Below are 23346 nucleotides of genomic sequence, written 5' to 3'. Positions count from 1 at the left end.
TTTATTGTTTTCGTGTACAGCTAGCTGTTGCAGCACTGCTCCGCTGTTTGAATGTGCATTCATTCCATCAACACCAACACCGCTGCTCTTCTTCAGACGTCTTCTTGTTGAATCCCTGCTGAAGTCCCTCTCTATCTCAGCCTGCCCTTGGCCTTGCCTCTGCCTTTGGCACTGTGGAGTCACACAAGAACATTTAACATTCGTGTGTGTGTGTGCGCATAAGTGTGTACATGTGTGTGTGGCCAAGTCATGCTACATTGATCCCACGCGAGAAACGACAGAGAAACAATGACATTTCTGCTTACTCAAGATTGACAGGATACGATTACTCCTGACCAAGTCCTTTGTCACAGTTTCATTTGGCTGCTCAGCCTGTTTTTAACTATCATAGTATGTATATTACATACAGTACATGCATATGTCTGTGTGTGATATCATGATCAAGCAAAAGGGCCGATTTCCCTTTAAGTGCAGCATTTTGTCGATGCATATGGTCTGTAGTGCTCTTTGTAGACGGTGTTCATTAAGAATGACAGACAAGGAAGAGTGAAATGTGCAAGGATAGAAGGAAGGAGAAAAGAGGAAAAACATCAAAGGAGCATGCTGTTATATGAGGGAAAACCACACAAGACAGCTGGCAGATGGTAAATGGTTGGTAAATGGCGATCGTGTCCTATCAGCAGCAGTCTTACCTTTGATACTCTGCCTCTGTTCTCTTTCTGCATCTTTGCCCATAAGATCTGATACACCTACAGTTTAATCTACCACACGTTTGGCTAGAAAGATAGAGCGTTAACACTTACCAGACATCTTGCTTTCTGCCTTAAACTTTGACTGAACTTTTACTTACGTAGGTCACCGAATTAACTTTTCAAGAGGCTGTTGAGGGGATCAAACCTGTGACCTTTTGCTTATTGGATGGTCACTCTAACCACTTCACCGCACTGCTTCCCTATTGCACCAAGTTCAAAGTTCAAAAATATGGCTGTTGATCAGGACCACAATCTTCCCAGACTATTAGGATCTACAAGGATGGATAAATGGAGGGATGAAGATGTAAAGAGGGATGCAGAGTAACAGATAAACGGGCTACATAAATTAAAAGAGAGTAAAAAAGATGGAGGAGAAGATTAAGCAGGGTAAGGAGACCAGTGCAGGCTGGTCAAATTGTGATCAAATACCAAACTGCATGCCCTAAAAGGCTGCATTTACACAGAAACTAAGAAAAAATAGATTTTCAACCCTCTGTAGCACTGAAATGATCTTTTCCATGGCTGTCTAAAATAGGTAAAAAAAAAAAAATGTTTCCCCATTTACAGCCATAAGAAGATGAGATCTGTGCCACACAGAGTTAGAAATCATATTTTTTGTGCCTGTGTGAATGCATGTTTATTTAAAATCCAGACCACTCACTCAGGAAAGACTGGGTCACATGCTCCCACTTCTTTTTTTTTATCAAGTAGGACGATGTGACTTTAAAATGCCTTGGGGTACAAGAGATACTGTAACACACCTTGGAAATATTGGATGGGATTAAGCAATTAAGTCCAACAGTATTATTTATCAGTAGAGTGGTTGGGTGACTAAAGATAGCAGCTGAATATGGACTGGGGCAGTGAAGGCTGCTCAAGTATGATCAAATACCCAATTCTGATTGAAAGATTAGACTTGGCGCTTTCAAGGTTTGGCAGGCGTGTTTGGCATATTTTCTGAGTGAGGTGAATTATCATGTGACACCAGATTTCCCGAGGCTCTTTAAATGAGGGAGAAAGCGACCAGAAGTCATTTTTCCCCCCAAAACATCTTCACACTAGATCACCGGCTTTCAATGGAGCAAAGATACTCTCAGCACTGACAAGAAACCCCAACTAGGCTGCTTACCTCTGGTGGTCTTGAACGCGAGCCAGGAGCTGATTGATCTGTGGGGGACACATAACATGGAGGACTGGCTAAGCACAGGAACAACAGACACAACAGACAGAGACGGACACCAGCGGAGCCAAAGAGCGGACCTCGGGGTCCTAAAAAGAGCTCAGCAGGGCAGGACAGAAGATGGTTAAAGATTCATTCACCTGTGGTCCAAAGAATTTCACCTGCAGATACAAGGCTGCCAGAGTCCGCCTGACTGAACTAAATCCTAAAGGGAATGCCACAGAATCTCAGAACTGAAATGTTTTTCCTTCATGTTGCATCATGAGCATTCACCGCTGTCCCCTATAGCCAGAAATGAGAGACGGGAGACTGACGAGACCTGAGGATCAACCGGAAAAGTTGAAAAAACGTGACAGTGGCAGTACTTGAACTGATGTCCTGGAGACTTAGGGACATTTCCTGGTTCAGATCTCAAAGATAGTATGAATCCACAATTTCTTGGACTTCATTGTTAGGGTGACCAAGCACCCCCCGTTTTCCCGGGACAGTTTGCGGATTTGGTGCTTTGTCCCCGGCTGGCACTGTCCCTGTAAATGTCCCTGGATTTCCCTCTCTCCAGATGGCGTACATGTATTACTTTATTACTCCCATAAGGATTGTATCATTCCTGTCAGATTTCAGAATGCGTCTGTCACTCTTGCTCCAAGAAATCTGGTCACCTTGTTGTACCTGGAAAACCTCCGGACATCACAGCTTAGAGTCTCCACTTGGCTATAACAATAACATGCATGACTCTTATAAAGCAGGTAACTGCCCTTGAATCATTGGTTTAATGCTACCACAGGCCAGCTTCCATCATCAGGACACACCACCAGTTTCACCTTGTGGTTGAGAATCAGTCTCTCATTGGTCGCCAGGCTTTGTCCCCGCTGCGCGTGCCCGCAGACTCGGTTTCTGACACGACAACGGACGGACAGCAAAACTACACAACAACCAAAGAGGCTGACGGCCCTCTTTAACGATTACTCACAACTTCTGCTGCTCAATGATTCGGGCCTGGAGAACATTCATCTGGAAGTCAAGCCACAGTCATTTTAGGCAGGCAGTCTCAGGACAGCCTCGCAGTGACAAGTCTAATGCAATTAACATTTCAGCTTGAATATTCTGTGGCTTTCTCGAGGCCACAGGCTGTGCAACATTAATGTGCACTGTGGTTCATCAATCACAATCATTTCAGCTCATAATCTAAATAAATATAAATACGTAAAAACTGCTTAAGTTGGTGAATATAGCTGTACCAAACTCTGATGTACAGCACACATAATAACATGTAAAACAGGTATTTTAAATGAAAATAACCATCTGAAGCACCATCCAACTACATTAACAGACAAAATGAGTTTATAAAACCATATATTACAAATACTTGATACTGATAATACTGATGATTACATCCTAAAAGTGCCCCTATTTTGTAAGCAAAGACCTGAAAGATAGTTCATAACTTCATTATACCAGATTGATGTAAGAGTAGGTATATTTTTCCACAGGTGCACATACCAGTTTGGAAAAAAATGTTTCAATTGGTTTTGTCATTTCATGGAACAATGTGCACATGAACACCCTGAGCAGAAGTACTTACATCATATTTCTGTCTTTTCAGTTTCTCACTCAGGTCAAACTTCTCGGCCTCCAGCCCCATCAGCCACTGCCACAGCTCACTGGCCTTCTCCCTTTCGAGCAAAAAACCACGAGGAACTCAGAATCAGGAAACTAAAAGGCCATGTAGAAACTGTACAACTTTCCAATACAAGTGATGGAATATGGATGGGGTTTTTGCACCAACAAATGAACTGCATCAGACTGGAAAAACGGGCATTAGACTGCCTGCAGAGCTGTGAGTAATGACTATTCCTGTTAAAGACATTGTGACAAGTGTTGATAGCTGCCCATACTTTAGCTTGTCCTCGCTGAGATGGTCGACGTTAAGAGGCTTCCTCCTGTCCGCCAGGATCTTCCTCTTCTTCTCTCTCTCTGTCTGCTTCTTAGCTCCCCTCTTTCCATCTTGCTGCATAGGAAAATCAAGCCAGGAGGTGGAAAAATGGCTACAATTATGGCTACATTACAGACCAAGTGACAAAATGTGATCCTCTAATCCTATTTTCAAAAATTTTAATCTTGGCAAATGACATTAGCATCATGGTAACATTCACCTTCATGAGATATACAGCCCTTGTCATCTGATCAGAATAGAAAAGCATTACTTTGTTCTATCCATTTATCTTTTAACCCCTTGTACCCTGACTTTAGCTGACTTTACCCTTAAATTTCCCCTTAAGTAGCTTCAAAGTTAGAAAAAAAAAGGTTCCTAACTGTACAACAACATCACATCCATATTCTGTATCTGCTGTTCCAACTCTTTCTTGAAGCTCTAGCTGCTTATATTGAATGAAATATTCAAATACAAGACGCCATGTTTTTATGGCTGCACCATTACATCAAATGGAAAAAATCTAGATGTTTGTGCATCATTATATACACATTTCCCTGTATGTAGCATGACACGTTTGGTGTCTTTGGAAAACTTGTTATCTTGACTAGAATTTAAAATAAAGTTCTGCATTTTGCAAAATTAAGACCACATTTCCCATAAAACCATTGTTTCCTGACACAAAGAGGATGGTGCTACTTTTCCCCCTTCCCCCTCCCCACATGCGTTTGTCTTCTGCTTTGCTTTACTAACGAGGATAAACATGTTGGAGGTGATTTTTCCATCGGCCTTTCACTTTTTCCACCATCTGCCATTGCAATAGCACTCCTCTGTGTTGGAAAAACAGAGGCCCTCTTCCTGTTTTGTGCCGTAAAGCAGTTTTGTGCCATACAGAGGCTGGTAGAGGCAGCCAATTGTCTTGGTGACGACCTTGTATGTTTACGGTAAGTACACAAATGTGTCAAAATGAATGTGGTAATGATTTATTGATGTTAAAATGTTACATGTAGAGCTATTAACACTAAACTACATGTCAGTGAACAGTGATATCAAATTTGTAAATCAGTGAGAATTCATCACATTCTTAAGTGTGACTGTGTGTGTGTGTGTGTGTGTGTGTGTGTGTGTGTGACCACTAACCCTCTGCTGGACGCCACCATACTGCTGAGTCATGTTTGTAAGAGCCTTCTTCTTCTTGGCATCGTCATCGTGCTTCTTGCGCGCCTCCTCCAGCTCCTTCCTCTCCTTTTCTTCCTGTGGCACAGAAAACACAACGCTCCACCTCCAACATGTGTGTGGAAGAAACTAATTCTGCTCACAGTCAAAGGAGAAAAAGTGTTCTACTACCAGCTGCTGCTGTTGTCAAACAAATACCAAGCATCTGCAAAAAAAATCTGTTTCAGGAATAAAATAATTATTATCTTGTGTTGTTGGAATTGGATCTTGTGGTTTTAACAGGTTTCAAGCCGCTGAGGGTCTTGGAAGTCACTTATCACATTTCAACATACAAATGCGCATATACATTTTAAATTAAAGTAAGAAAAACCCATTTTAGAGTTATGTGATTTTTACCCAACATCATTGATATGTTGAGAATATTTTCATGTTTCTAGTCTTTATGGTGAAATCCTTTTCTGATTCTGATTCTGTGAAATAATTAATATTTACAACCTCTAAGCTTCTTCCAATGATTAATCAAGCAAAATATCCTGAGATGGGAAAATAAAATCATTCTGTGTGTTTACACCTACAACAAGGGGTCGCTATGAGGCAGCACCTTTATTTTTAGGGATCGCATCAAGGTTGAGAAAACTATTAAAAAGGACTGTGGATTAGAAGAAACTCACAGCAACACGAGCCTGCCTCTCCTTCTCCTGCTCAGTACGGACCCTCTGCTGCTCAGCCCTCTCAGCACGACGCTTCTCCTGCACACACACACACACACACACACTGTAATTGTTGGCTGGGTGGTACATTGCTCCAGTGATCTGGAGTGATTTCCCGGAAGACTTACGATCCTGTTGACGAGAGCGATGAGCTCTTCCTCGTCATTCTTCCTCTGGATGAAGTGGGCCTCAATCAGAGACTGCAGCTCAGACAGATCCTTCTCCTGACGCTTCCTGTGGATGTCCTGGAGTCACACACACACACACACACACACACACACACACACACACGTTTCTATATTACTGTACTTGTGAGGACCTTTATTGACGACATTCATTCCCTAACCCCAACCTTAACCCTTATAATATCCTAATTAATCCTAACTCTAACATTAACCCCAAACCTAAATCCTAAACCTAAACTAAGCTTAACCTTAACCTTAACCTTAACCTTAACCTTAAACCCGAGCCCTAATCATAAACTAACAGCGTAAATGAATGAGAACAGGCAAAACATCCTCACTTTGAAGGATTTTGGTCCATTTGGTCCTCGTAAGTATAGAAACACAAGAACACAAACATTTATGCATGCACACACACACTCCCAGACATACACATACACACAACCCCCCCCCCCCACCACCACCACCACCACACACACACACAGACACACACATCCACAGACAAATTTATATACAGTATGTGTAACTGTGAAATGTATAACTCAGTCGTAATCATAACATTATTTCACTACTGTGTGTGAGTCTCTGTGATGCCTAAAACTTTAATCACTCACATCAAAGTCGACCTTGTCTCCCTCAGGTATCTTTGGCACAGCAATACTTGGAGCAAACATCCTAGAGAGCATTTCAATTCCCAGTTTAGAATTACAACTGCCTCTAAATGTCATTTGTCTTCTGGTTTATTGATGTAAGCTGATTAAAAATTCAAATGATAAAAGACTTACTTTGGTTTGGGTTTAGAGTCATCTGTAATTATGAAAAGAATGGGTAATCACAGTTAATTCAGTATAATTCACACTTTTTTATCTTTCTTTTTATCGTTCTTTATCTTGTATCTATGTATAAACTATGATTTTTTTTAAAAAAAGGGAAACCTTTCAAAATTATATGCAAAGACAATAAATGGTCGTGAAAATGCTGTTATGAAAAAAATAAACAAAAAAAACATAATTGAATATTGGAATGGTTGTCAACAACAGCTCAACACCAAATGGAAGGAAAACAGATAGCATTTTGGAATAAAACCCGTCATATTTAAGACTGAAATACAGTATATCATGTCATTAATGGAACAATAGTAGACAATTTATATATAAACACATACAAACACACTGACAAATGTACTGTGTAAGTGTGTATTTACTGAAACAATTGTAGATGATTCATATAGCCAAATAATCTTGTATCCTATATGTGTTGACTCAATGTTCTGACATTATTGGGGAAAAAAATGAAAAACAACATACAGTAGATAGAGACATTTACAACCACGACAAGAATTAAGTGCCAACAGACGACAACAGACGACAGTTATACAAGACTACCACACACTGTCTCTACTTTATGCATGATATGCAAGACAGATGTCATAAAATGGATGTGTAACAGCATGATGAAACTCAGTATACTCATAAGGGGGTTTCTTCACGGTGTCCCATCTATTGGCGAGGTCATTTTTGAAGTACCACATATCCACATACTGTATGCTTGTGTTATACTTCATGTATTCTACAGTCTCTGTTTTTACCAGTAAATTGGCTGGTAAATGTTGTTTCGGGACTAAGTCTTGGGGTGGTTTGGATTAGAAATGACAAACACAAACAGTAGTACACCAATAGACAGTTGAAAAAACATGCATTCATGTTACACTGATGTAAATGTGACAAAATTCAACTGTAAGGCCGTGTCAGCAGGAGTATTCACTGATGCAAACCCCAAAAAGTTACCTTCATCTGCAGGTTGAGGCTCTATTGCAAAGGACATAAGAAATGTTAATGGATCAACAGGCTGAATCATGGCATGGCAAAGGTTTACTCATTTGCATTTGTACTGCTGTAGTGTCCCATGTAGCAAACCCCACTCCAAGCAGCATGAAACAAGCGCTAAGGATTATTTGCAAATACTATTTTACTCATATCTGATCTCTACTTCAGGTTTTTTGATATGAAAAAAGTTTGTTGCCTATCAGAAGTGCAAATATAGAAACTATAAACTGAAAACACAGTTTCTACATGCATGCTGTATTGGGTTATGGTGCAGCAAATGTAGTTCACAACAGCAGGAATTTCAAGCCATGAAAGCTGAATTACCTTCTGCCAGTGGCAGGAGTTCTTCTATGAAAGTATGACATTGATTAGCCAAATATTAAGGCATGAAGCAGACATAAAGTAGGAACGCAGCAAGATATCAACACCACATATTTGTCAGTAAAGGCAAAGAAGAGCATTACCTTCGACAACAGCTGGAGCCTCTGTTGTGAAGCCGAAGAGATCAGAACTTATTGATTATTACGGTTTTCCCAAAAACAGTAAGAAACGCTAAGATCATCTCAATGGCTGTTAAACATTTTGGGCTAGACACAACCCAGGATAATATAGTATTATTTAAACACACCATGCATGGCAAAAGATAAAGGGAAATGTTTGAGCAGAAAGATGTTACATTACCTTCTTCTGCAGGCTCTTTTGTAAGCATAATGTGAGCAGGCAGTTGATCAATGACAGTGATCATGATCAATGCAGGAAATGGAGAACAGCTTATCAGTTAATGTTGCTCATGGGACTTATTACAATATGTTAATGTCAAAATGAATGCCACCTAAACAGAGAGCATGATTTTTGCTGAAATGTGTTGTGAATCAAGAACACAAAATCTAAATATTATGTGTCATGTAACGTGTCAAAACAAAATGATGCTACTTCTGTTTATTTTTATCACATATGAAAACAATACATATCTATTGGCATATGAACAGCTAATACTTAAGATATAGGCTGAAGGCTCCTATTATATCTAACAGTAGAAAAATGTGTTTACCTTCTACTGCAGGAGGAGGTTCTAAGGTAAAACGATGAAGATATGATTAGTTGCGTGAATATACTGTCATATTGTCATCAGAAAATGCAGTGCAGCAATATGTTTACAATTGGCTAGGGTCATAATATAGTGTTGTATTGCATTTTATATGATAACTTCTCTTTGCTATCGTAAAATAAGGAAAACAACAGTTGTGCCCAATGTGTTGCAACATACTCAGGCTGTACAGCGGCACTTCATCATCATACTCTGACAAACTGTACAGGGATTTTATATGTACAGGGAGGTAAAAATGAGGCTTTACATAGTTAGGCAATTAAGCCTATTACTCCTTCTTTGGTAAACATTTACTGATAAAACAGAAAATGAAGAAAATGATGAAAATGCTATGTAAACTAAATATTATGTCATGTAACATGTCAAAACAAAATTATGCTACTTCTGTTTATTTTTTATCACATATGAAAACAATGTGAACAGCTAATACTTAAGATATAGGCTGAAGGCTCCTATTATATCTAACAGTAGAAAAATGTGTTTACCTTCTACTGCAGGAGGAGGTTCTAAGGTAAAACGATGAAGATATGATTAGTTGCGTGAATATACTGTCATATTGTCATCAGAAAATGCAGTGCAGCAATATGTTTACAATTGGCTAGGGTCATAATATAGTGTTGTATTGCATTTTATATGATAACTTCTCTTTGCTATCATAAAATAAGGAAAACAACAGTTGTGCCCAATGTGTTGCAACATACTCAGGCTGTACAGCGGCACTTCATCATACTTCTTTATATGTACAGGGAAGTAAAAAGGAGGCTTTACATAGTTAGGCAATTAAGCCTATTACTCCGTCTTTGGTAAACATTTACTGATAAAACAAAAAATGAAGAAAATGATGAAAATGCTATATACTCATTTTGAGAAAAAAAATAAAAGTTTGTTCCTCAATAATTAGATAAACACAGATGTCTATTTTGTAAGTAAATAGACCGAGACAGCTAATATCTATATTATATTCAGTGCTGAGTTTTTACGTTCATGCCAGCAGTCATTTTGTCTGAGTAGATGTCATAATTCTCAGATGGAGGATATCTCATTTTGGAATGAAACTCTTCAAATATTAACTCAAGCTGCAGCAGGAGGCGATGTAGCAAAGCCAAACACAGCAGTGATTGGTGAATACTGAAAATAAGAAAAGCTAATATTGATGTAGGTAGATGTATAACGCTAAAATCAATGAGAGATGATGAAAGACAATACATTTTTTACCTTGGTCTGCAGGCGGGGGCTCTGTTATGAAAGCATAAGATTTTTTTAGTGAGTCAGTGTTATTAATATAAAAAGGGTCGATCCAAAGCTCATGTAAAACTAGTTTACTGCAACAATAATAATGTATCTAATGTTTATAATAACACAAGCAATACTGTGAGCAATCCAATGTGATATTTCTCAAAAAGGAGTGCTATTTTGCTCATGATATTGCCTAGAATCATATAAGCCATATCTTTTTATTCTATACAAATATTACTTCATTATATGACAAAGCAGATGAAATTATAATAAGAGAAGCATTACCTTCTACTTCAGGTGCGGCCTCTTCTACGTGACAAGAACATGAAAAGGATTAATGAAGCCAAATCAAAAACGTGACAAAACAATTATAATAAAAGCACTGTTATTCAAAGACAAAGAGGTAGCCATGCAAAAACTTTACCTTCTTCTTCTGGTGTCTCCATGACTGAGTGAACAAAAGATGGATTAGTGGATCAATGAAGCCCCGGGCGAACAGCTTGAGGCTGGTATTTGGTCAAACACTGTGAGCTCTGTGATTTAGTCACTAGGGATGCAATGAAACCAAAGCTGGTGTCTGACATTAGGTCTGAACCAAGCTAAATTAGGGGATAAAATGGAGAAATTCTGCAGTATTACAATCTGAGCCTGTGAGCTACAGTAACATGTCTGATGTCAAAGCAAATCAATTTGTTTGTGTTTTTTTAAGAGAGATTATTTCTCTCTCTGACGGAGAAAAGTTTAATCATTATTTCACATTTCATTATCTCAATCTTTTTTTTATCCAAAAGGTTTATATAGACTTTTTGTAAATATGTTTGTTTGACCAAATGATAGCAGAAAAATATTGAACTGTTCATGGTAACTTAATTCATGCGTATCATAAGACAACATGCACCATACAGTCTTCAAGTCAGAATCGTTTGAGTCAAATTTGATCAGACTGAATCAAATCTTGACTTACATTCCACGCAACTTTCCATGCAACCCCTGTCAGAACATTGATATGTATGGAGTGCATGGATTATTAAACATGAGCAAGGTGAGATGATGAAACTTTGGGCTGTGGTGATGAAAATGGAAGGGAATGCAACGCAATAAGTACATGCTGCTGTTGTCGAATGAACAGATTACTAATATTCGCATTGGCATAAAATTTACAATTTACAGTTTAAACAAGTTTGAAGGGCCTAAGAGCCACGAAAACACTTTCATTTCAATTAAGAAAGAGCAAAACAAAAATGTTTTTCCACGACAACAGAGATATGCTGAAATATAGCACACATAAACCACACTTTTCTCTTTTCAAACGTGAGACGGGTATACATGAAATGAAGGATCAGTGGTGACAAATGAAGAGTTAACTTTTGAAAAGAAAACAAATTGAACTTGCTGTGACTTTTTTCACTGACAGCAGACATTGTAGCAGCACTAGACACTCAGGGAAACTAGACAACACACACATATGAAGCCATGCAGAAGCCTTTACCTTCCTCTTCCTGCGTTTCTACCTCTGAGTAGACATAATCAGGTCAGCTAAGTCTAGCAGTGGAAGCTTAAAAGTGACATTTTGTTTCCCAAAAACAGTGAATGGTGCGCTCTCAAAGTCTCACTCTACCTTCCTCCCTGAAAAGAAAAGAACAAAAGGAAAGATATGAGCTTTGTGAGCATTCAGTCTAAATCAGCTCAATTCAGTTTGCTAGATTCATCTGTCGATTTATTCGAAGCAATCTATGAAATGCCTCTAAGATGTAGTGACGGTACTTACTGCATCTCCTCGACAACTTCTTCATCAGCCATCTTGGATTACAATTACCTGAGTATCAAAGAGGGAAAAAAAGTCTGTGCATCAAACACAAATCAACACTTAGATTCACCCATCAGATGACAACAGCATCCATTTTTAATGAATTTCCCTGTTTTGAGACAACAAAGGACTTCTACTTTTGATGCAGCTCTTGGTGCGGCTGTTGAACACACACACACGTGCGCACACACACACACACACACACACACACTCACACAATCTCTCTCTCTCTCTCTCTCTCTCTCTCTCTCTCTCTCTCTCTCTCTCTCTCATTTTCCTATAAGTTAAGGCTCATTATATTAGGGCTGTTCTATCAGTATTTATGCATTTTGTTATTTTTGTACTGTGCTCCTCCTTGTTGAGTTTTGATGTGATTTGTATCTTTGTTTGTCTTTCACTTTCACTTTAACTTATGGACTGAGATCATTTTTTTTAAGCCCCTGAGATTTCTTTGTCTCCGCCAGACAGTGTGCATTTCTTTTCTTTTTCCCTTTCTTTTCAGTGTTTTTATCATTTGTGCAAACAAACTAAACGTAAACCTAAAAAAAGAAACCTTGGCTACATATTGTGAGGCTGGAGCAATTGCAGAATTTGAAATGATTCCACCATGGGCACAGCTAGCTTTAAACAGCTCCAGGCCTAATCCTCAGCCATTTCCTCTTGGCACTGATCAGGGCTAAGGGCAGCCGACTGGAGTCTGAACAACACTAAAACTATTAAGTCTGCACAAATTCTTCAGGGACGGGCTGACGTATCTAATGCTATGCGTATGATATTGGCTGGGATTAGTACACACATAAACAGTTTTCCAGGTGCTCAAAGGGCTTTACAATGGTACGCTACAAAAATGGCCATAACAAGTGATTTAACCTCATTGTCTCAAGATCCAGTTCCATTTGATTCCAAGGGAGTGTCCATATACAGGGCAGAATAGGATGTATTACTCCAGTAAATGACACTTGATTCAAAAAAATATTCAAAACAAGTTGATAAGCATTGGAAATAAGTGAAATTACAGTATTTTTCCTGGTTGACGTTTTTTTCACATTGATTTTTTAAGAAAAATAAGACTTTAAAGGAAGACGCTTGCTAGATTAAACAACTTGTTAAGAAGGGTATTTTTGCAGTTTAGTATTAATAAATGTTACAACAAAACTTACAGAGTAATATTATATGGATATGTAAAATAGATGTTCCAGCAAATCTGTGTTGTGCATAATAACATCAGTTCTGACAATTTATCTGCAACATTTGTCAAAAAAAAACCCAAAACCCCAAAACATTCCACAGGCTCAGTCCTTAAATGACTGCTCCATATGAGAAAAACCCCATTATGTGTGTTTAGGGTCAACGTCAAGGTTACAGACACAGATTCAAGAAGGCTCTGGTGTCATAAGGTCCTATATATATCAGTTACATGTCAGAATCTGATTGTGCACAACAGTCGCTTGGACCGCAGCTTTTCCACGGGCTCATAAATCACCGGATCGTAAAAAACAGTGTCAGAATAGGCTGAACTTCGGGGGAGAGCGAGGGTCTATTTTTAAGAATAATAAAGCACGGTTTTGAACAGGTGTGGAGCTGCTCCTCCAGACAATGGATTTGGCTCGCCTCACCGTGCTCATAGTAAATCAATGAGCATGCCGGGACCTACATACAGACGGGCTATTTTTGCCCTCCCAGTTTGGTCAGCTGCTGGTTGTGCCACATACTTAGAAACAACGCCTCTCGTGAGCTCATTGTGTTTCATTATCATCCGCCTCGTCACATTGTGATCCATGTTTTCCTCATGTTGTAATGATAGGATCTTATTTGATATAAAGGCGTTGTGAGTGTGTGCTGTTGGGATAAAAAATCATTAGCTCTCCATCCCCAATTCCCTCAATTCAGTCCGCTCTCCCTCCTTCTGTCTGACTTTGGTCCTATTCTGTCTTTCCAAGTAAAATTCAAATGCCCAGCTGCACATTCAATCTTTTGCATGCCATACTTATACCTATATGCTTGCTGTCCAAAGTCATGCTTCTATTAAAATTAGAGTTCTATTACATTTCTATTAAAATTCATACATTTTGGTGGTTGGAAGCTCCTTACGGCTGTTACTGGTGTCATCAAATCGACCAGCTGACGTCAAATGTTTCATGAGAAGCCAATTAGTTCAATTCAGTTTCGAGAGAGAGAAATGTGAAGAGGTAGGGAGAGGGAAAGTGAGTGTAAAACAGTCAGAAGTGAGAGTGAGAGACAGATATATATATAAGAGAGAAAGAGATGTAGCTATGTGGTGAGAGAGAGAGAGAGAGAGAGAGAGAGAGAGAGAGAGAGAGAGAGGCACCATCTGGTTGAAGAGTCCATCTCAAAGAAAAGCATTAACTGAAAATCCAGAAAGAATTCACAGCGCATGAGGGCTTGTCGGCTGCGGTATTAAACGTGTATTTGCTTTAATGCGTGTGGTCAGTCTCCGTCTGGCTGAAACTGTGGAATAACACACAGTGTGACGGTGGCAGGAATGCTGCGGGTGCTGGTTTCAGCATTAGGCAGCATTAAGGAAAAGCCCAAAGCATGCTACCAACACCCGAGAGTCAGGAGCGAGCTTAGCACCTCCTTCACCAGCATATGGACTGCTCAAATCAGAATAAATCACAGAAAAGGCATCATAAAACCTTCACTGGCCTACTGAGTCAATGTCTGAGGCAATTTAATTCAGCAGTCATGACTTTGTATGAATAATATTGCTACCACCAAGCAGTTCAGGCAGGTTATTAGATCACGCTGAGGGGTTTAATGTATTCAATTCAGTGCAGCTCTCTGCAATTTCCGCCTAATTTATCAAGGTTAGGGTCAGCGCCATTAAAGCACTGCAATGGATGAAATTAAACTTCAAATCAGTCTGCGAGATGTTATTGAGGTCTTTGCTGTCATGCACCCCGAGGTCACCGTGTGACCAGCTCTTACCTCCTGTGCTCCTGAGGAAGAGATGTGATGCTGTCTAAATCTTTCAGATCCAGAAACAGACAAGTTTAATCACACCCCCCAAACACAAAGCAGACATAATACACCCCTGTCTGTCATGTGACCGCATGTCTCTTCTGTGACTGGTTAGGCCTGTCACTTCTATTGTTAGAGACAAAGATGAGTTACACCTTGAGGGGGATGTTGCCTTCAAGTGCTCCTCGGAAGCTCCTACTTCCGAGTTCGGAAGTCGGAAATTCAACACTGAAGTGCTTTTGGTTGGAAATAGCAAAATGGACCCTGTAACAAAAGCAGTTGTTTTATTTTAGACAACACGTGGCACAGAGATGCTTTGTGCTGCAGTTGGAGGATGTAAAAGAGAAAATGCAATTGTGTTTTTAATTAATTTCTTACTTTTGCCTTTAATTGACACAGCTTCTATGCTCTCTGCCACCCTAAACATCACATCTCGGCAACTCGGGTATCAGAAAATCTTCACTTTCCAAGTTGTATTATCAGTTGGCTGGGTCATTCTTGCATTCACATCATTATTACAATATTTCTGACAGCACTTGAAGGCAGCAGAGGACTTGACAATGACTGGGTCCTCCTCTTGTTTGAGTTTTGTCTAGAAGCAAATATATTCATGTACTAATGTCAGTTTTGTGGCATGTCCTGTACTAAGGTGGTTATATTCTGTAGGCGTCAGCGTTCAGGAAGGAAACTTGACAATGTGGAATACCTCAATGTCTTTATTGCTGTTGTTGAGTCAATGGTACAATGTTTTAAAACATTCATCCAGTTGGAAACTACCCACTACTATGACATTGCAAGTGTTTAGAGAGACTACAGATAGTGTGCTTTGCATAGGCTTAGCTCTACACAAAAGACAAGTGTCTGGTTAAACATGGAAATAAGAGGATTAAAAAAAAACATAACACGGACAAAAAGCTGTTAAAAAAACACAATACGGCATTATGAAACCACAGTATAAAAAAAAAAGAACATAAATGTCACATTAAATCACGCTTAAAAATATTTTGGTCAAGCTCCCCTGCTCTTTTCAGGAGCGGTGGAATGTGATTGTCAAGAGTTTTGAGCAGTAACACGGATCAATTTAATGCCCCGGCAAACCTTTCATATCCTTATCAAAGCTTGTGCCGTGCGGAAATGAAGAAGTGGAATGTGCTACTTATGACCTTGTCAGTGAAAAATAACATAAAAAGCATTACTCTTAATATCATACTGAGTTGATATGAGGCTTTTATCATGTACTGTACCTCAGCTGTCAGTTCCATAGTAAATATTTTGATTGCAATCATAAGGCCAGAAGAATTACATAGTGGTAAATATCCTTGCATTGTACTATCTATCTTACTATATGCTTGGGCAACCTGATTTTACTTGTGGATGCCCTCCAAGGCAAACCCAACGCCGAGCATCTTACTCAAAGGAGAGCGCACAGAAAGGCAATAGTGGAGTTAAAGGCAGAGGGAAAGAAGAATGGCTGGGTTGCCGATTTCCTACATGATAAATCCTATAGCTTTGAAGCAGCGAAGGCACCTTGTTCTATACCTGCTTGAACTCTTAAGAGGAATGTCCGAAGATTTTAAAGTGATCACGACTCAAACGACAGGTACAAAAGCTACAAAAAAAACAGCTGAGAAACAGAAAAGGAACGGAACACATTAAAACATAAATTAAATGACATAAAGGATAATAAAAGTCATAATGGCCTTCTGAATATTCAACACTCCTATCACCACCGAAATGAATCCTGTAACTGCCTGTTGGTGAATAGTCATTTCTGAATACAAAAAAAGCGAAATACCTTTTTTTTTTTATGAGTATAAAGATGTTATATAAGATACAGTATGATATTCAAAACATCACATGTGCTAACATATATTACTCAGACCATTGTTGCACTATTGGTAAGACATAATAAAAGTGAAATCAGCTAAATTCTAGAAGTGCTTATATTTCTATCCTGAACTGGTGAACGTTGAATAAAATAGCAATGTGTGAAGCTTTTGCTTTAAATATAAATAAAAAAAGAGATGGAAAATGAACTGTATGAGGGAGAGAACTGATGTCATCCATCTCTTTGGAATATGGACATCTGAAACCTGTCTGTTTAATTCATCTACTCTGTCTCTATCAAAACCGCCGGCATGGAGTAAAAGAGATAAATCTAAATTTAATTTCTTTTTTTTGTTTCTGGAAGGATCCTATAAAACAAAACACAATCCATATTAATCATAAACGTCCAAATTTCACAGCATTTTGTTTCTTTTAGAAAGCAAAAATCGATGTGCAAAGGCACTGTACACGGCAACCGTACAAAAATGTGATGCTGTTTTCGGTACAGTGCTTGGACAGCGTCTCTCCTGTCCCTCCGTTTTCTTGGGGTCCTTCTTGGGAGTGTGGTCATTATTTGGTACGTAAGACAAAGTCAAGGGAAGAGTCTTGGATTGTCGTGGTCCCGGCTGCGGTGGCCCCTTCAACACTTTAGTGTCCCATACCTGAACGAAGACACACAACGAGTCTGTCAGCGGGTACTACACATGTAAAGATTGGTGTGGGTCAACGACTCTGACCTCACGACACAAAGGGTTAAACCCACACATCAAAACAACGTCAGATTACTGTAAAGTATGTAGTACACTTGATAGGTGTTTGATTTAGTAGAGTCACAGGAGAGTCACAGGAGTACTTCAAAGTTTCTTTTGTTTTTGACAAGTTTGCACGCTTGCAGTGGGATAAAAATGAACTGAGAACACATTTGCTGCAGTCTGAAATATAGTACAATCGTGCATAATAACAACACTTTATATTCTAGTGCAATTCGAGTGCAATTTTGTACCCCGAGCAGTCTCAAGTGCACTTACAGAGAGTAAGTGTTCCAAAATGCTACGTAGCCATAAAAAAAACATTATTACCTGAAGTTTATCATTCAAAATCCCATACAGTCTGCAAAAAAAAGTGTTAAGTTACCAACTCTATTTTTTCACCTTTTCCAAAATGGTGGATATCATTCTGGAATCTCTCTATTAAAGCCCAGCATGTGGCGAGTATATGGCTGTTAAACTTGTATGCGGCCCAATGTGGTGTCAAATGCCTGTAACGTCCTGCAGCCAACAACTAGCTAGGGATATATATATATATATATATGTGTGTGTGCAGAGTCTGGTGTGTGTGTGAGTGTGTGTGTGTGTGTGTGTGCGCTAGGTTCGTCTCAAAATCTATACAAAGCCTCTGTCATCCTCTGAGTCAGCCTGTGATGGCGTGCTAATCTCCAACATCCCAGCTATTAATGCGACAAACCGGCCTGGCAGCACCGCAGCCTCTAAAGCTCCGAGAGGCAGAATTACGGTGTGAGTGGCAGCGGTGGATGGCTGTGTTTAAGAGTGTGTGTGTGTGTGTGTGTGTGTGTGTGTGTGGGGGAAAGGTGAAAGGTTTGAGTGGCGGCAGGGTTTATAGAGGTGAAATTGGCGTGTGCATGTGTGTGTGTCTCCGCTGCGTTGAACAAGCGACACATTACACAGTCATGTACGGAATCCCTCAAGGCCAAAACACTCCTCTGCCTGCTGGGGAAACAAAAGGAGGAGGAGGAGGAGGTGGAGGAGGTGGAGGAGGAGGAGGAGGTGGAGGAGGAGGAGGTGGCACTCAGACCCCATTTGAAAATAGCAAGCAATGCTAAAGTGGCATCCAAAAAGCCAAACTGCAAACTGAACATAAAAAAAAAAAGCTGATTTACAGCCGTCAGTGTTCTCCAGGGGACAAAGTGTGGGGTCGGGTGGTTATGAGACGGTCAGTTATGGGTCTTGGGACACATGGTGTTGTGTAAATCAAAGAACCAGTGACAGGAGGGTCCAGCTGTCAGAGAGACCGCCACGTATCCAGAAGGTCACAGGTTCAATTTCTGAAACTATCTGTATTTCATCAACAACTGCGTGTCCTGCCAAAGTGTTGTTGGGCAAGACACTGCAGCCTCACCTGGTCACTCTTGGCAAGAGTGTCAGCTAAACGCCTAAAAATACCCAAAGAGACGGGCTCACTGTGCTTTTTTCAGACTCTGTGGCTTGCCTTTACCTCCGTGACTCTGCCTGGATATTGTTAGCGAGCAGACCGCCCACACGCTTATAAAAACACATCGGCTCTGTCGGGTGAAAACCTCGCAACTCCGATTTCGGCTGTTTTCATGTTTTAACTCCGGCTGAAGGATTTACATGCTGCTCTATGGGTTGAGAAAATTCGACAGCCGCACTTGGGTTTCTGAAATCTTTTCAAAACCAATTACATAAACAACAAAAATGCACGGCGGTCGGGCTGAAAACAAGGCTGTTTTTCTTACTTGCTGAAAAGCTGACATCTTGGAGACACGAGGTTTTCACCCGACGACGGCGATGTGCTCGCCCACGCTGACAACCTCACACGCATGCACTCACACACACACACACACACACAGAGAGACTTCTGGTGTCTTATATAAACTCACCGTTGGCGACTGATTTAGTCTCCCCTCTGCCTGCCACCTGCAAGAGAGAGAGGGAGAGAGAGAGAGAGAGAGAGACAGAGAGAGAGAGGAGGCTGTTAAAGGGAGAAAGCCATCAAAACTGAACTGTGAAGCTTCCTTGTCAACGCAGCCATTGTCACTCTCAAAGCAGCAAGCGCTTACAACCAGATGTGATCTGACTCCCCCACCTCTGCATTCACCCTCAGCCCTAACACTGTGCGCTCTCCTGAACTTCTCCCGCACCCCGTCATCATCGCCGTCCCGCTCCTCTTGCCTTCCCTGACATCACAGCATAGCACGGTTAGCTAATAACACGGTCGCTAACCGCTACCTTTCCTGTCCAGGGCCCGTTTTACGTCAGCGCAGACCACCGCCTGCTGCCCTCCAACCCCACTACTCACTGTGGCGGACCACAACCTCCGGCCTGCACTGCAGCTGCTGGCTGGCTGCAGGCTGTGAGGAATACACTGGGACACACTACTGCCAAGGTAGGAAGGAGGGAAGGAAGGAGGGAAGATACAGTAAATAGATAGATAGTATTGTTGTGAAATTATCCTTGTCATATGGGGTTATAATCAACGCTATTACTGAACAGCTCTCCCAATGCTGCTTTATCTGAGTAAAGAAATTAAGATTAGACAATCCATTAATGTCAGGTTTATTCAGAATTGTTTGAAATGTGATCTGATAACGGCAGCGAATTCAATATTGTGCAACTGCCATTGTGCAACTCAGCGAGGCAAATGACTCATAAAGAATGCTGTAAACAGTTTTCTCCATTAGGGTAATAAAATGTCGAGTGAAGTTGGACTGAGAATGCTGATTTGTGGGCGCCGTGTCCAAAGAGAGGCAGAGGAAGGAGCGGTGATGCGATGCAGCCATTTGTGAAAAGCGTTCGGCCCGCAGTTGGACAACAGGCGCACTGCTGAAGGTTTTACGACACAGACTTAACGCTGAGCTCTAACGCTGGATCTCGTTGAGTCGGCCTTAACAAGTTGTGGGCGTTAATAGAGTCAGCAGTGTAATTCTTCTTTATTATGGCTTTACTATGGCTCAGACTTTGTTTATATGTTCGCTTTGTTCCTTCTATTTTACAGCACTTGGCAAATTTGGTGAAAGTGCTGCACAAGTGAAGGGTTTCATTCCAACATGCTGTATGTGCGTTGTGGAAAACAATTGTTACCTGATGTTTATTGCTCAATATTTTAAAAAATGATGACTACAACCTATTAAATGTTATGATTTTTTTTAAGTAAAAGGGTTCTGAAAGCTAATAACTTGGAAAATATTCAATACTGAGTATGCCAGCAATCATTTTGTTAGCATAGATGACACATTTATCAAATCATGGATATCTCGTTTTGGACTGAAACTCTTAAATATAGTTATTATCATTGTGATTAACTGAAGCAGTACTGTCCAACCACAGCAGAACAGAGCGTAGCTTTGCCAGTGACAAAGAGCAAAAAAAGTGGATAGTGTGACATCACAGGGTGAGGTCATTCTGTGATAAGCGCTTTGAAGAAACGTGGGGAGGAACATTTACTCTTTTCTCTTCGTTTACCTCTCCAGGCTTCTTCCAGATTTAACGGTGAAGTCAACTAGCTATCTGAGTTCTTTAAAACAAAAACAAACAGAACAATTGTTATTCCCACTGCTGCCACACCAAGGTCAAAATATCATGTGATTATCTTAATATTCATTCGCCATCTCTTCACGGATTTGTAACAAAACATTGACTGACAAGGACTGGAGACTGAAGTCATGAGAAACCACAGAGAGTCTCCCAAGACCACGAACCAGTCAAAAACTTCATCTGGAGATATTCCAGGATGTGTGTGTGTTGCTCACTTGGGTTTTCCTGGGTGAGTGAGACTGGTATTCTGCTCACCCTCTTATTCTCTTGCAATAGATGTTTCTTCATGTAAATAGACAAGTAAATGCTGTGAAAATTGAAGTAGTTACCTTGGTTGGAGAAGCGCCTTTGTTTTCCCATAGACTCCTCTTGTTGGTGACGTCAACAGGCTTCAGGTCCTGTCAGAGAGAGAGAGAGAGAGAGAGAGAGAGAGACAGAAAACAAAAGACCGAGAGAGAAAGAGCATCATATCAGCAGTGCTCAGAGCGCTACGCAGCTGTAGGTCAATTTGAAAATAGTTACCATATTGTGGCAATGACACAGCACCTGAGATGTAGAGGAAAGGAATAACAGAGGAGGACAGAGAGCTGCAGGAAGGAGAGCAAAGGTCGACAGAGACTATCGAGCAGACAGGTGCTTGTCTAGTGGAAGGCAGAGACAATAGCACACTCACTATGAGCCGGGGTCTGGGTCGATCCGCTTTCACCGCACTCAATCACAATGCAAAACAACATGCAGAGAACCCTCACTGTCAATAGTCTTCAAGATACTGAAAAGAGGAACCTTTTTATGGCAATAGATTTCCGGTTTCTGAACACTGGAGTAAATCCATCTCCTGAATTCAGCTGACTCAACTGACTATCAACAAAATCAACAGCATCACAAGCAAACTACAAGCATTTGCATAGGAGACAAAACAGACTCACTGTCACATCATCATCATTTAGTTTCTTTGCAAAATATTTGGCAGGAAAAAAAGCTTAAATTCTAATTCGTCAATGTAAATTAACGGGCTGACATGAACCTTTGTGTAGCTGACTGGCTAAATCACATAATCCTGTGGGAATATTCAGTTGTTGGCCGCTCTCTTTGCTTGTCCCCCCCCCCCCCCCGCCCCATTCATGGATACAGTTTCCTTTCATACCCTCGCTCGTCTCCTGCTATGTGTGACCAATTTGAACGCAGGCCATGGTCTGCCGCCTGAAAAGCCTTAAGATAAATATTGGTTTGGGTGAAATATAGCCAGGGACAACAGAGAGTGAAGGGAGGCATGATACATTGGCACCGAGCCATATACGCATCAGCAGGAATAAAAGCATTCGGGCTTGCTGTCTGTCTGATAGCAAAGCGTATGATAAAATCCTAAAGTTACACTTAATACCAAAGTGATACCAAGTCTAAAATATGAGCATGCACCGTCTACTGATAAAATGACAGATGTAAGAGTGTAAAAATTGAGTTGCGGCAAACTCCAGACGTGTCACAAGTTAGTTTGATTTATGGCCACCAGGTGGTGCCAGACAGGCGGTATCTCACAGACAGACAGAGGACAAACTGACTTGCTTGTGCTGCATCATTTGGAAACAATTATAAAACATGTACAGAACAAGACCAGCAGTAATTCTGACATTATCATAATAGCACTGCAGAGCTGATATAAGAGGGAAAGTACTCCGCCTCATTATGAGGCTGACCAGCGTTCACTGGAATGAATGCAGCTCTAGTGTTAGAGGATCGCTGTTCACATGCTCTGCTGACTAGTGAATTCTTCACAAATAACCAACACAAGTGAGCATTTGAAGCATATGGAAAAGCCAGCGAACTTGCTTGCGAAGTAAATCTAAATCACTTGAAGCGTTAACGTGTGTGAACCTGACAGTACAAGTCCTCTAGTGTCTTTACCGCAACTATAAACAGACACGACGCGCATAAGCTTTAGATGTTTAGATCATGAGGTTTGAAGACGCGTCATCGGATAGTTTAAAACAGACTGGTATGATTCTTCTTCTACAGGATTCACTGATGCTCTCCCTAAAGGTGTCACTAACCGGAATCAACACAGCTGCATTTGCTGTGCTGTTAGTTTGTAGTTAGAGCATCTGTAGGTCATCTCTCTATAGGCTCCTATCCAAATAAACCCCGGCTCCTAGCTGTACAGTGCAGTCACTGTATTTCCCAGCAGCAGCGACAGGGGTTGCTATGGAGACGACCTACCGCTGGCCTTCCTCCCGCCGTTTTGCCGCTCTCAGGGGTTTTGTTCAGCCAGTCGTTGATGCGGCCCGCCACGCCTATCTTCATCACAGCTGCTTCCTGTTTGGACAGGGTCAAAGGTCAGCTA

The 23346-nt window shown here is 40.7% G+C and overlaps 2 protein-coding genes and 1 long non-coding RNA gene across 12 annotated transcripts in view; all 3 read right to left on the bottom strand.

Moving 5' to 3' along the window:
• Nucleotides 1–7: 7 nt before the first annotated feature.
• tnnt2e (troponin T2e, cardiac) lies at nucleotides 8–8449 on the bottom strand. Of its 2 annotated transcripts, none has more exons than XM_078282076.1 (13): nucleotides 8438–8449; nucleotides 8221–8241; nucleotides 8081–8101; nucleotides 7718–7738; nucleotides 6716–6737; nucleotides 6545–6605; nucleotides 5877–5993; nucleotides 5710–5787; nucleotides 5003–5116; nucleotides 3828–3940; nucleotides 3515–3605; nucleotides 2903–2943; nucleotides 8–171 (listed from the first exon to the last, which is right to left on the bottom strand). In XM_078282076.1, the coding sequence occupies exons 6-13, from the start codon at nucleotides 6602–6604 to the stop codon at nucleotides 132–134; spliced, it is 654 nt and encodes a 217-aa protein (XP_078138202.1). In that variant the 5' UTR covers nucleotide 6605; nucleotides 6716–6737; nucleotides 7718–7738; nucleotides 8081–8101; nucleotides 8221–8241; nucleotides 8438–8449; the 3' UTR covers nucleotides 8–131. The 2 variants fall into 2 exon arrangements, with proteins under 2 accessions (XP_078138202.1, XP_078138203.1); XM_078282077.1 differs by lacking the exon at nucleotides 2903–2943 and adding an exon at nucleotides 1882–1919.
• A 1637-nt stretch (nucleotides 8450–10086) lies between these two features.
• LOC144538109 (uncharacterized) lies at nucleotides 10087–11615 on the bottom strand. The gene is made up of 4 exons (XR_013504076.1): nucleotides 11590–11615; nucleotides 10525–10548; nucleotides 10386–10409; nucleotides 10087–10100 (listed from the first exon to the last, which is right to left on the bottom strand). It is a non-coding gene; the product is annotated as an uncharacterized LOC144538109 (long non-coding RNA).
• Nucleotides 11616–15587: 3972 nt separating this feature from the next.
• cald1a (caldesmon 1a) overlaps nucleotides 15588–23346 on the bottom strand; it is a 51444-nt gene continuing 43685 nt past the window's right edge. For 7 of the 9 annotated variants that reach the window (XM_078282216.1, XM_078282219.1, XM_071924482.2 and 4 more), the window contains 4 exons: nucleotides 23223–23318; nucleotides 21338–21406; nucleotides 19355–19391; nucleotides 15588–17378 (listed from right to left, as the gene is read on the bottom strand). In XM_078282216.1, coding sequence (XP_078138342.1) covers nucleotides 17365–17378; nucleotides 19355–19391; nucleotides 21338–21406; nucleotides 23223–23318 — 216 coding nt within the window. In that variant the 3' untranslated portion in view covers nucleotides 15588–17364. Of the gene's footprint in view, nucleotides 17379–19354; nucleotides 19392–20918; nucleotides 20989–21337; nucleotides 21407–23222; nucleotides 23319–23346 lie in introns of all 9 variants that reach the window. The other 2 variants (XR_013504090.1, XR_013504089.1) reach the window with 2 other exon arrangements.

This window comes from Centroberyx gerrardi, chromosome 24, assembly GCF_048128805.1.
Source record: "Centroberyx gerrardi isolate f3 chromosome 24, fCenGer3.hap1.cur.20231027, whole genome shotgun sequence".
NCBI classification, from domain to species: domain Eukaryota; kingdom Metazoa; phylum Chordata; class Actinopteri; order Beryciformes; family Berycidae; genus Centroberyx; species Centroberyx gerrardi.
The sequence above is the reverse complement of the archived record's forward strand: the minus strand, read 5'-3'. Positions and strand labels throughout refer to the sequence as shown.